Source organism: Arabidopsis lyrata (assembly GCF_000004255.2).
Source record: "Arabidopsis lyrata subsp. lyrata unplaced genomic scaffold ARALYscaffold_6, whole genome shotgun sequence".
In the NCBI taxonomy this organism is placed as follows: domain Eukaryota; kingdom Viridiplantae; phylum Streptophyta; class Magnoliopsida; order Brassicales; family Brassicaceae; genus Arabidopsis; species Arabidopsis lyrata.
Genome location: NW_003302550.1, coordinates 20395389 through 20406986, shown reverse-complemented (window position 1 = coordinate 20406986; position 11598 = coordinate 20395389). Strand labels below are relative to the sequence as shown.

The following is an 11598-nucleotide window of genomic DNA, read 5'->3' as shown; positions in this document are numbered from 1 at the left end:
GACTCTCTTAAAGAATAGCATATGTGGATCATGATGGATTCACAACTTGGGAAGCTCATTGAGGCAGAGAACATGATACCATATACAGCCTCTTTTTTTTTTTGTAGAATCATACATTGTAAACCTCTTTGATCAAAACCTCTAAAACATTTATATAAAAAAATTGATCCCTAGCTTATAAAATACAACATTAATCATGGGAGAATAATTTCACTATACCGGATAAAAATCAAAATTTTAAATCTAATTAAATCAAACCGCACTTTTATAACTAAAAGTACCATGTATATATGTTCTTCAAATTCAATTTTTTGTAAGAAACAAAAACTATTTATAAAAATATATAAAACTATTGTTTATGTAGTGTGTTAATAATTTAGTTCGCTATGAAATTTTCTCAGAAAAAAGTTCAGAATTTTTATTTATTTGAAAAATTTACTCAACAGAGTAAAAACAATATTTATGCTATTTTGTTTTTTTAGATTATATAAATAAAAATAGATACCAAAATAAGATGAGTAGTGTGAAAAGTATCATGTGCAAGATGAGACAACAAATCGAATGAACTTGGGATATGGTCTATGTCAAAGAACTGAACCAAGATCCATAATAAAAGAAATAGAAAAAAGATATTGTTTGTAATGTACTGTGCATACCAATATTAAGTTTAGAGTGATAAAATAGCTATCCTAGAGACTTGCTGCTTTCTTCAACGTGTGATCACTTTTCAAGATTTCCAACTAAAGGATACACTTTGGTATTATATGTGTCACTTGATGGTTATACAAGTTTTATAAGGGCCTAAGGTGATAATGATGCAAGTTTGGGTTCAAGTTTAACCAAGACAATTATCCTCATTCATTTGGGCATCTATAGGTTATTTCTCTTTTTCCTTATAATATTTTGATGTGAAATGTGAGATTTGTTTTGTAAGGAAAATGATTATTGATCTTAAGTACAAAAACAACTTTGTGATGCAAGGAATTGGATACATAAGAACATCGATTGAGTAGAACAAATACAGACTCTACTTCCAACTTTCGAAAGTTTCGCGGTTGTAATTTTTGGAGAAAAAAAATCCTTGCCTACATATATATATATATATATATATATATATATATATATATATATATAAGTTTTAAGGTAAGATTCTCTGATTTTGTGATTTAATTTTGTGTTTGAGTTACTTATTTCATGGAGAATTTTGATTTATTGTCTCATCTTAGATATAAAAATTATGGATTAGAATTTAGATAAAAAGATATAACTTACTTTTGCATTTTGCATGTTCTATATATGTTTTAGGTAGATGTTGAGCATCTTTTGTGCAAATTTCTTAGATAATCTTTGAACACTTATACCATGTATGATATATGTGTACATTAATATACATGTATATTTATTTATATGTTCAAATAACAAATGTGTATACAACTATAATATAATTGGTAGTGCAAAATAACTTACTAATATATTTAATTCAGAAAATATAAGAATAAATGTGGCTTATGAGAAATGAAAGAATTTGTATGTTTTGAAGCTTTTACACAAAATTGTTTAAATGTTTATGAAATCACAATTTTCATAGTTACACTTAGATTGCTACAATATATTGTTTATTGTGCTAATAAGACTTAATTTTGATGGCTCTTCATTATAGAAAACTAGATAACAACCCGCACTATGAGCGGGATGAAGTGATTCAAGTAAAATTATTATCCGGGATCCAAGATCCGTTTGTGTAAAACGAAACATGTTACAAATTTTTTTTTGTTTTATTCAAATTTGGGACTATTTCATATAAGAATATGTTTTACCCGTGAAATATTTGAACCTTGAATAAAGCTTCAACGTGATAAAAAAGTATTGACGAAATGTTACCATTTATGGCAATATGTCTTTCCGTATGTAAAGATTTCGAGATTTTGTAGTATAAAAAGAATTTTTTATTTTTTTTTAATAAGTATAAGAAATCCAAAATTTAGCAAAGATGAGATTTGATAGTTTCCAAGCTAAGATTTTGTAGTGTTCCAATCTAAGATTCTTAGATTATGAATGGATTATTTACGAAATGGTTATAATGTGGCCAGATTTTGGTTTATATACAAATGTGGTTATAATGTTTTTCTTTGAAAATTTAGAACTCCTCCAAAAAATAGGATTTTAAGTATTCGTAACATATATAGAATGAAGATTATCTTATTTATTTAATTAAAAAAATTATGAAAGATGTAAAGATTTTGTAGTTTTGAATTCGAGATTCTTTAATCAAATGTATATATTTTATCATTTAAATATAAACATATATATAAATATAAATAAAAATATTGTTTACCCATCCGCTAAAGAAAATTTATATAAATATATATAAATAAAAATATAAATATAAAAATATAGTAATATAAGATAAACAAAAAGTGTATGTTTTTAATTATTAATAGGATATAAGGATGTATGAGACTAATGGCAAATTCTGTAAATAGTCTAATAAATCTTGGGTAATTATCTAAATAGAAGCCAAATCATTGTGAGAACGACACATCAGCGTGGCAATCTTGTTCATAACACATGATGGTAAGGTTTTTTTAAAAAAATGTTTCTCTATTAATATATAGGGGATATTGATGAAATTTAACTAATTTTAGGAAAATCTTTTTACAAACACATATGAACTTAATGAAATGTTTATGACTAGTTCATAGCTCGCATTCACGCTCAAATGTATTAGCATAAACATATAACAGCTGCGTTTTCAAAAAAAAAAAAAAAAAAAAAAACATATAACAGCTGCAATTAAATAAAAAAGATGTAATCTTAGTTTCATGTAGATAAGTATTGTTTTTGGTCGTTTGGCACATCTTTTAAAATATCACAAATTCTCGACGGTACCCAAAACTGTGTATCGATAATTTTATAAAATTTTAGGAATTTTGAAGATAATAATCTAATCATTGTTTAGGCTATTAAGAGTAGTGTTAAATTTTATTAAATTATTAAATTTTTAAGTTTTTCTTATGAAAAAATCCGACTAATCGTGTACCAAAGTGTAACTGAATTCGAGAACACTAACCAATCTCCGTTCAGGTCGTTCTTCGGTAATTCGAGAAACCGAAACACTCATTTTCTTTTATGATCTTAATCGATGATCTATATTACCATCTACAATGGTAGATTCTCATGAAGGATTCTTAACCATTTTTTTAATTTAAATTTTGCTTTGTTCAAAATTAAGAACTTCATTAGAAGTTTTCAACTTTTTTCTCCTCCAATGGTAGAATCTTTAGCTAATGGGGTTCTTAAGAAATACTTTTTTTTTTTTTGTTAAACAATGTGTTAAAACAAAAAGAAGATGTACAATCATGCAATATATGGTTTTGTTACAATAGATATAAACCAAAACAGAGAACCAATTGCAAGTGATTGACAAAAAAAAAGAACCAATTGCAAGAATGTGAAACAAGATGCAATGCTCCATTTCTATACAAGACCGACAAGGTACAAATATACCAAAACAGAGAGTCCTACTCCAATTCTATACAAGACCGACAAGATGCTATGTTTGACAAGAATAGAGAGTCCTAGTCCATTTCCAAACCTGAAAAGAGAACATCAAACTCATTCAAAAAAGACGAAAATAAAACTAAGAAAACCATTGACTGTTAGGTGTTTTAACAAAGAAAACAAATAAATCAGTTCTCACAAGAACAATTCAAGATCAAAGTCGAGAAAATTGTTTAATGATTGTTGTGGTTGAGCAATCTGTAAATGGTTGTGTAGTTATTTGCATCAAACCTCTAAAAAGAACAAAACTGTTGTTCTAAGAAGATAAAGCTTGGATTTTTTTTTATGTATGTTAAAGATAGCTTACCAAGACAACAAACAAAACCACATTGAAGATCACAATAAGTCGCCACTTGGTTTTCAGAAACAAAGTGTATTTGAATTCTATATATGTGCACATCAAGAAGATGAAACCACGAAGAGCTATAATCATCTACAAAGTGTATTAGATCTTCTATGGTAATTTCTAATATCAATTGGGAACTGAGAAATCTGAAATCGAAAAGCAGAGATGTACCTCATCTACACACCCATCATCATCATCTACATTTTCAAGAGCAAAAGCCACTGCCGTTATTACCTTGAGAAAGCCATTGCTCACGACGGAGACCAAGCTTGTTCTGCAACACACGCTGCAATAACAAAACCATAAAATCAAAACTTTGACCAAAGAAAGAGAGAAAGAGACGTGAGAAGGAGAAAGAATGCACATCACATATATATGGCTATCATTCCATTGCAACGATAAGCTTCACAAATCAAACCTCCCAAGTCATCTAAGTCTATGAAACATCAGCAGAGTCAGGGAACCAATAACTCATAGTCCGTGTTCAATTTATAAGGCTGCAAATAAAAATAGTGAAAAAAATTAGATGAGATTCATCAATGAAAATTTTGAGAAAGATGAAGTAGGAATCACTAATTCAATGGAGAAACGCTGGAAATCAAGTTCTTATGATCAAAACACCAAATCACCAGAGACGATGGAGAGAATCCCAGATGCTGATACTCATGCAGATCATGATATTGGTACATAAACCCCTCCGATTTTTCATTGTTTGCTTCCGATTTGATCGAAATCTCTTCCAATTTTGATCTCGTCGATTATCGCGAAACGAAAAAAAAAAATGTCGAAGAAATGGAGAGAGAAACACAGGCATTTTTTTTCCCCTCTCTTAAATAAATCATTCGACCAACCACAATGTGACACGACACCGACACCGACTCTTATTTAAGACTCGATTCTTCTCCTATTTACCCATTTATGATTATTTTTGGTTCAATAAACCTTAAGAGCCCATGATGAGAAGCCCAGTTGGAGCTGCTCAAGGCCTCCGTTAAATAGGAAACGACCTTGATACACAAGCAAAACACAAAGAAAGAATATCAATATGGAAATCTTTCATCATCAATATCTTTCAATTTAATTCAAACAAGGATGTATTTATTGTAAACAATAGTATTTTTTGGTGGGAATAAATTTAACATTCATTCAAAAATAAATATATATCAATATGGAAATACGACAAAACTAGTAACTATTAATATTCTTGTTCTTCTTCTCCAAGACATGCCTCTGCTGGACTCAACCCTTCTCCACAGATTCCATTGGGCTCTTACCGCCATCTTTAACAAACGCATTTTTCTTCCTCCACTTATACTTATTTTCAAAAAGATGATATGGGCTATCACATTCACATGAATGGGGGAAAGTTCGAGCGGACCAAAGAAGTTTATTCTGTGTGTTTGTATTGATTAAAGAGACCTTAACGTCGACTCTATTCTCGGTATCTCCGGACGTTTCTCTCACGGTCATTCCATCGCTAGGCTAAAACAAACTTGGAGGTTTCTGTCACGAAGTATGAAGTAGTATTCAAGGTGAAGCTTCCAACTTCTGTGCAATGAGTTATTAACCCGCTGATCTCGTTTGGGTTGTCATGGATAAGCCGTCAAGGCTATGCCTTGTTCGATTAATTAGCCCCATTGACTCTAATATAAGACCTGCATTAAAAAGTCTTAATATTATTTCAAACATTATTTTAAATATAAGTAACTTTGAATAGCTAATATACTGACATTAGAACTTATCAAATTGAGAGTACTACTTCAAACATTGACTCTAATATAGTAAGCAAGTCTGAATAGTTCTCTACAAAGATTACAACTATTCAGATTAAGAATACAGAATAGTTTTCTTTGCTAAATTATTTCTAATTGATCAGATTAAGAACACTAAAGTATGCTCTTTACTTAATTACTTCAAACCTTAAAGTTATAATACCCTATTAATAAACACTGAATATTTCTCTACTGATATTAATAACACTAGAATAGTGTCAAACACTGAGTTTCAAATATTAAGTTAGTTCAGCTTAAAAATCAACACTCAAACACTGGAAATTTTGTATACGAAGAAACAGAGCCAACCTCTGTTTTGTAGGTTATTTGTTAATACTTGTTGATTTTAGGTAATTTTTCTTTATGTGGCTAAGTCTGAAATAATTCATCCGTGGAAAGAACAAAGAAATTTCACTCTTATTCAATTATAGGCTCCACAAATTTAATGTTTAATAACTTCAATGTATATGCTTTCATAAGTACAAACTCACAAGTCACAAATGGTTAGTTTTTGTTTGTTTGTTCAATTCTCATCGTAGTAGTATGGCAGAAGTTGAGTTCTCACAGACAAAGGAATGGTGACATTATGCAGAGAGTCACTCCAAGTCAAGCTTCCAAAGTAGTAACCAGTGTTGATTTTGTGTGTGGTCGAGACTCTCACTTTAAAAGAGACCCCTTTGGTTGTAGAGTTAAACACCAAAGTCTCCGGTGTGACAGTCACTTGAATGCCCAAAGGTAGCTCAACCGCTACTCTATAGACCGAGTCGAGTGGGCCAACGTTCGTGAGGGTTCTGGTGAGAGTGACTTCTTCTTTGAGATTTGGGATAGTGATGGAGGGCAAGTTGAAATCAAGAACAGATGGTTTGGGATTCGAACAGACGGTTCCTTTACCGACAAGTTGAGAGATCGATGACTCATTGTAACCAATAGAGCACATGTAGAGAACATAGTCTTCGAGTCCCAAGTCATATACAAGACCTGGTTTTGTAGCTTTCTCTGGATTCACAAGACCTCCACCATAGTCGAATGGATCAGCTGGCTTCCTAGGTGACCCTTCCGCAAAAATCTGTTCTCCAAATGGATCTGTTCTCCAAGCTACACAGAGTAAAGACGATTATTGGGATTAGTATGTTCTTGTTTTGTCTAATTTATCTTGAATGAAGAAGATAAGAACCTGTAGTGACAATGGCTGATCTAATGGCAGCAGGAGACCAATCAGGGTGCAGAGCTTTGAGAAGTGCAACAACTCCTGAAATAGTTGGAGTTGCCATTGATGTCCCTGACAAGAAAATGAATCCTCGGTCATTGAAAGTGGTATTGGTGGTTGTAGCCGCTAATATGCTCACTCCCGGTGCTGCTATATCCGGCTGCATTCATATGATTGATAACATCTAAGGCAAGATCATATCTTGAGTCTGAACAAAACAGAACATGTAAAGATTCTGACGTACTTTAAGGATTGCTGCTGAAATTGGATTAGGTCCTCTTGATGAAAAACTTGCTACCTTTGTACCCACTGGTTGTCCAATGAGTGTCCGAGAAGGTTGTATCTTCACTACAGGTGATCTGCCAAACAACAAAATGTTGCTTATTTTCTTACTTCTCGAAGTAGTAATGATGTTAGTCTATTTTTTCATACCCATTTGAACGTATGTAAAAAAGTATGTAGGTCCCGAGCTCGTAGTCAACAGAAACACAAGGGAAATCATCTAGACATGGTCTGAGAACGTTGCCTGGTTGTCCTGCGATGATTACACCGAGACCACCGGCTCTCTTCACATAACGTGCAGCCCTTGATACAGAAATACTATAAGGTGATTCTGTGAAACACAACACGACTTTCCCCGCCATTGTACGGTTAGAATTAATGAGAAGACGCTCACAGGTACTGCATTACAAGAACCAGGGTGAATATAGAGAATCGATCTTCTTTATAGTTCAAGATTTGGTGAACACTAAAAAACTAGAGAGTTGATATTACCCAGAAAAGCTTTCGTTGCTGTTCCCTGGATTCTCTGGATAAACCAAGCTAGTAAAGGCAACTTCTGGACCTGTGTATATTGCTTGACCCTGCATTAAGAAAGAGTTCATCAAAACATTAGCAAAGTAAATGCATTGAAACATCTAATTTGAGGAGGATCATTAATATATATGGCGAATATCTTGTTGTTACCAATATCACTTTATTGTTCCCAAGTGTCATAGGTGTGACAAAGGACCGATCTAGAGTAGTTGCAGCCACTGTGATGATCCAAGGAGCCAAGTTTGTAACGGTCTGTGCCGCTGGACCCGCATTACCAGCAGCACAAACAACTGTAATACCCTTTAAGACCGCATGGAATGCCCCAGTAGCTATCCCATCTCGAACATCGGTTTCTGGATACAAAGGTTCAAAGCCTAGAGAGAGAGACAGAACATCAACACCATCATGGATTGCCTCGTCCATTGCTTTCAAGATGTCAGCGGATGAACAACTCGTTATGTCTAAATCATCAAGATACAAACAAGTCTTGTACACTGCTATACGAGCACGCGGTGCCCCACCTCTCACAGTCCCTCCAGCTAGGCCCTTGTAGCTTATATTGGGCACGTATGAGCCGCCCGCGATGGTTGCAACATGTGTTCCATGACCATTATAGCCCCTAGGGGAAATGAAGTCAAGTGATTCTGTGAAGTTGAAGCTTTCGTTCTCCGCAAGAAAACCGTTGATGAAGTACTTGGCTCCTATGAGCTTTTTATTGCAGTGAGAGGAATTAAAATCCTCTCCTGATTCACAGCCTCCTTTCCAGTGGCTTGGCACCGGTCCAATCCCATTGTCGTTGAATACTTCAGATTCTGGCCATACTCCTACATTGGCACAAAACAGTTTAGTCATTGAAACACTAAGACAGAGCCTCAAAGGAATTAATAGGAATAGGAAAGTTAAGAAATGTACACATATACACTCATACCTGTGTCGATAATACCGATGATCATTTGTTCACCCATAATAGTTTCACTTAGAAGATTCTTTGGATTGGTGGCAGAAAGGCCTAAGTAGTCCCAAGTCCGAGTTGTTGCCGGTTTGTAGAATTTATCCGGTATGACATGAACAACTTCAGGTAAATCTGTTTCCAAAAAGCATTGGCAATGAAAACAAAATCAGGTTAGCATGTTGAGACAGTCAATATGTCATGTACATATATGTGTCTGGTTCCTTAAAGGCCAAGAAAATGTGAGATTAGGACCGAGTACCCGCAATTTTCTTGGCTTGAGACTCGGTAAGTTTGGCCGCGAAACCTGAGAAGCCATGTCGAAAATTATGCACCATTGAATTATGGGCATCTTCTTTACTGTTAACATGAATGATGAAGCAAAACCAAGAACCATGAGTATATAAATTGAGACATTATAGCAATGGAGAAAACTACACTTACATACCTTCCAAGAAGTGACCACAACATCCGATGATGAGATTTCGTGACCAACTCGGGATCATCATGCTGTTTCTCACCTAAATACACTATATGAACCTATTGATTATCACACCAGAACCAAATTTGTTAGTTTATTGGTCTCTGTTCATGTTTCTTACTAAAACTATGAAAATATATAATTGTCTATCGAGTACCTTTCTCTCAGCACCCGCTCGCGCCAAGAAACCGCTCTGCCCATCGAGAATCATAACCAAACTTAGCACCAAAAAGATTGATGTTCTATGATTCCTCATTACAAGAGAATGTAATTCGGGACTAATAATGGGGAACCTTAAACATTTATACAGATGTGGCCTTTAGATGAGCTTGACCAAGAATGTTTCCATTTCTTGGAATTGTTGTAAGATTTTCTTGTTTGAATTTCTTATCTTTCGTCATATCGTCAGAGTCACAAAGTTTTAATTTAATCCAACACACAATGGCTAAGGAATATATCAAACATAGTGTGCTTAGTCAACTAAAATCTAGTTTATTGCAATGTATTGAACAAACACATCATCAGAGCAAACCAAAGTATGTTTCATGCTGATTCCTTAGCTCCAAAGAAATCAGAAAGTAAAAAAGAATCTCGTATGCAGATTATGGTTTAAAAATAAATAATGGAAAAGATTTTATCGGTCAAGGTTTGCTACACAATGTTCTTTTCAAGACTCAAGAGTCGAGCCTACAACAACCTCCAAGATTTTGTCAGGCGAAAGAGAGTGTCTTTGGGCCGAAGTTTATTGGGCTTTTTCTATGATATAAAGTTGGGCTTTGATTTTCTAAGCATATTGCATATCCTGGAAGAAAGAATCTGTCCAATTTGGTTCGGCAATTTTGGAATTTAGGTTTTTTTTTCTTTTTTTTCATCGAATTTAGGTGTTTGAGTTTGGAAAAAAAAAAGATAGGTTCGGTTTGGGAAGGACAAATTTTGGTTCGGTTGAAAGTAAAAGATTAATGCTGAAATAGAACTGAATAGAAGTGTCAAGCGGGCCGATAGCCTGCGGGCTTTGTCCAAATATTCTATGGTGGGGCAGGCTTGGACATAATTTTTCATGTCTATAAAATAGCGGGCCTCGTGGACAAACCTGTTGGGCTTAGCGGGTTAGGTCTGGACATATCATTTTTGCCCGCTGTCCTAGCGGGCCGGTCCGTCGCGGTCTCACAAACTTAAATGCCCATCACGGGCCGGCCCAGATGGATGCGGGCCGGCCTGTCTGACACTTCTAACTGAAAACAAAATTCGCTTCTTCTTTTTCGAAAACGTCAATAGTTTCAGTTAGATTTAGTATATCTAATTAATTTCGATTATACTAGGATAAAATTTTGATAATTTGGATTTCATTTAGAACAACTTTGGTATTTTGGCTATATTTGTTAAAAAAAATAAAATGGGATATTTCGGTTTGGTGGTTCAGAACCAAATCGGTTACTGAATTTCATTCTTCCTATTGCCAATCAGGTCACCAAATAAACCGAATCTTAACTGAAATAGCCAAACTTAGGTTTGGTTTGGTTTGGTTAAACCAAACTAAGTTAGGTTTACATTCCCAACCCTAGTACATTGTAAAACTAAAATATCTAATCTCTTGCAAAGTTTAGTTACCTTACCTAGTTTCGCATTTAGATGGTTACCGTAAATCGATTGTTCATTGTTGCATAAAAAAGGTGAACAAAATAATCTGGAAGAACATCGTCACCAATATAAAAATTTTAAAAAAAAATTAACGAAGAGTAGGAGCAAATAAAGAAACTTGTGAACCAATCCAACCATTTAGCAACACATTCGTAAGTATTTCATGACAAAATCTATCAAACACAAGACCAAAAAACTAAATAAAAAGGGAAAAACCGTATTGGAATAATCAAGAAGGAACTATGGTTTCGAAGCAATGAAGCCCGTCAAACTCCGGCGCAAACCTCAGTTCTTTCTCCACCAAAACCTTCTTTGTTGTCTTCTTAATCGACACGGCTTGAACACCCGAGGAAGAAGTAGATGATCCATGAGAGGATGACTTAGATGTAAATTTGTTCCTCATAATCTCTGCACAAAAGGAATCAAACATACTGAACAACGAACTCATTATTCTATAATCAAACTTGACTTGAAAAGCTTTGTGGGTTTTCGTAATGAAGAAGAGAAGAAAATACTGTAAGTTTGTTTATATAGAGAACAAACTGCCGTATCAGTGTCATATATGGAAATTGTAGAATCTAAGTTATAATTACAACTTTTTTTCCTTTTTTTTTTGACAACATTTTACTTTTTTTCTTTCTAAAGTTGTAACTACTTTTCTTGACCTCTAATCTTACTATTTTTTTTCTTTTCCTACAATAAGAAAAATAACAGTAAAAACATATAATACGAATGATAAAAAATAAAAAAATTTGTAAAACACTAACTACTAATTAAGATTAATTTGTGTATTCTTGTTTTTGAATCCTTAGATACTTACTTACACTT

General features: G+C 33.7%; 1 protein-coding gene and 1 long non-coding RNA gene across 5 annotated transcripts; both read right to left on the bottom strand.

Annotated features, from left to right (window-relative positions):
- Nucleotides 1-3333: 3333 nt before the first annotated feature.
- On the bottom strand, nucleotides 3334-4697 carry LOC110227145. 3 transcript variants are annotated; one of them, XR_002330932.1, is made up of 4 exons: nucleotides 4537-4697; nucleotides 4272-4404; nucleotides 3869-4193; nucleotides 3334-3595 (listed from the first exon to the last, which is right to left on the bottom strand). It is a non-coding gene; the product is annotated as an uncharacterized LOC110227145 (long non-coding RNA). The 3 variants fall into 3 exon arrangements; XR_002330933.1 differs by having other exon boundaries at nucleotides 4079-4193; XR_002330934.1 differs by having other exon boundaries at nucleotides 4277-4404.
- Nucleotides 4698-5900: 1203 nt separating this feature from the next.
- LOC9308590 (subtilisin-like protease SBT3.7) lies at nucleotides 5901-9904 on the bottom strand. 2 transcript variants are annotated; one of them, XM_002872475.2, is made up of 10 exons: nucleotides 9271-9904; nucleotides 9100-9191; nucleotides 8914-9011; nucleotides 8631-8786; nucleotides 7853-8526; nucleotides 7661-7749; nucleotides 7319-7567; nucleotides 7131-7245; nucleotides 6854-7046; nucleotides 5901-6774 (listed from the first exon to the last, which is right to left on the bottom strand). In XM_002872475.2, exons 1-10 carry the CDS (start codon nucleotides 9331-9333, stop codon nucleotides 6203-6205), a joined length of 2301 nt encoding a protein of 766 aa, XP_002872521.1. In that variant the 5' UTR covers nucleotides 9334-9904; the 3' UTR covers nucleotides 5901-6202. The 2 variants fall into 2 exon arrangements, with proteins under 2 accessions (XP_002872521.1, XP_020876295.1); XM_021020636.1 differs by having other exon boundaries at nucleotides 9290-9904.
- Between the last annotated feature and the right edge of the window lie 1694 nt (nucleotides 9905-11598).

Excerpts from the sequence above, each read along its gene's own strand:
- LOC9308590 (XM_021020636.1), bottom strand. The coding sequence starts at position 9,388 with ATGAGGAATCATAGAACATCAATCTTTTTGGTGCTAAGTTTGGTTATG. Across the intron at positions 8,787-8,913 it reads TCAAGCCAAGAAAATTGCGG|ATTTACCTGAAGTTGTTCAT; the intron begins GTACTCGGTCCT and ends TTTTGGAAACAG. Across the intron at positions 6,775-6,853 it reads ATCAGCCATTGTCACTACAG|CTTGGAGAACAGATCCATTT; the intron begins GTTCTTATCTTC and ends TACTCTGTGTAG.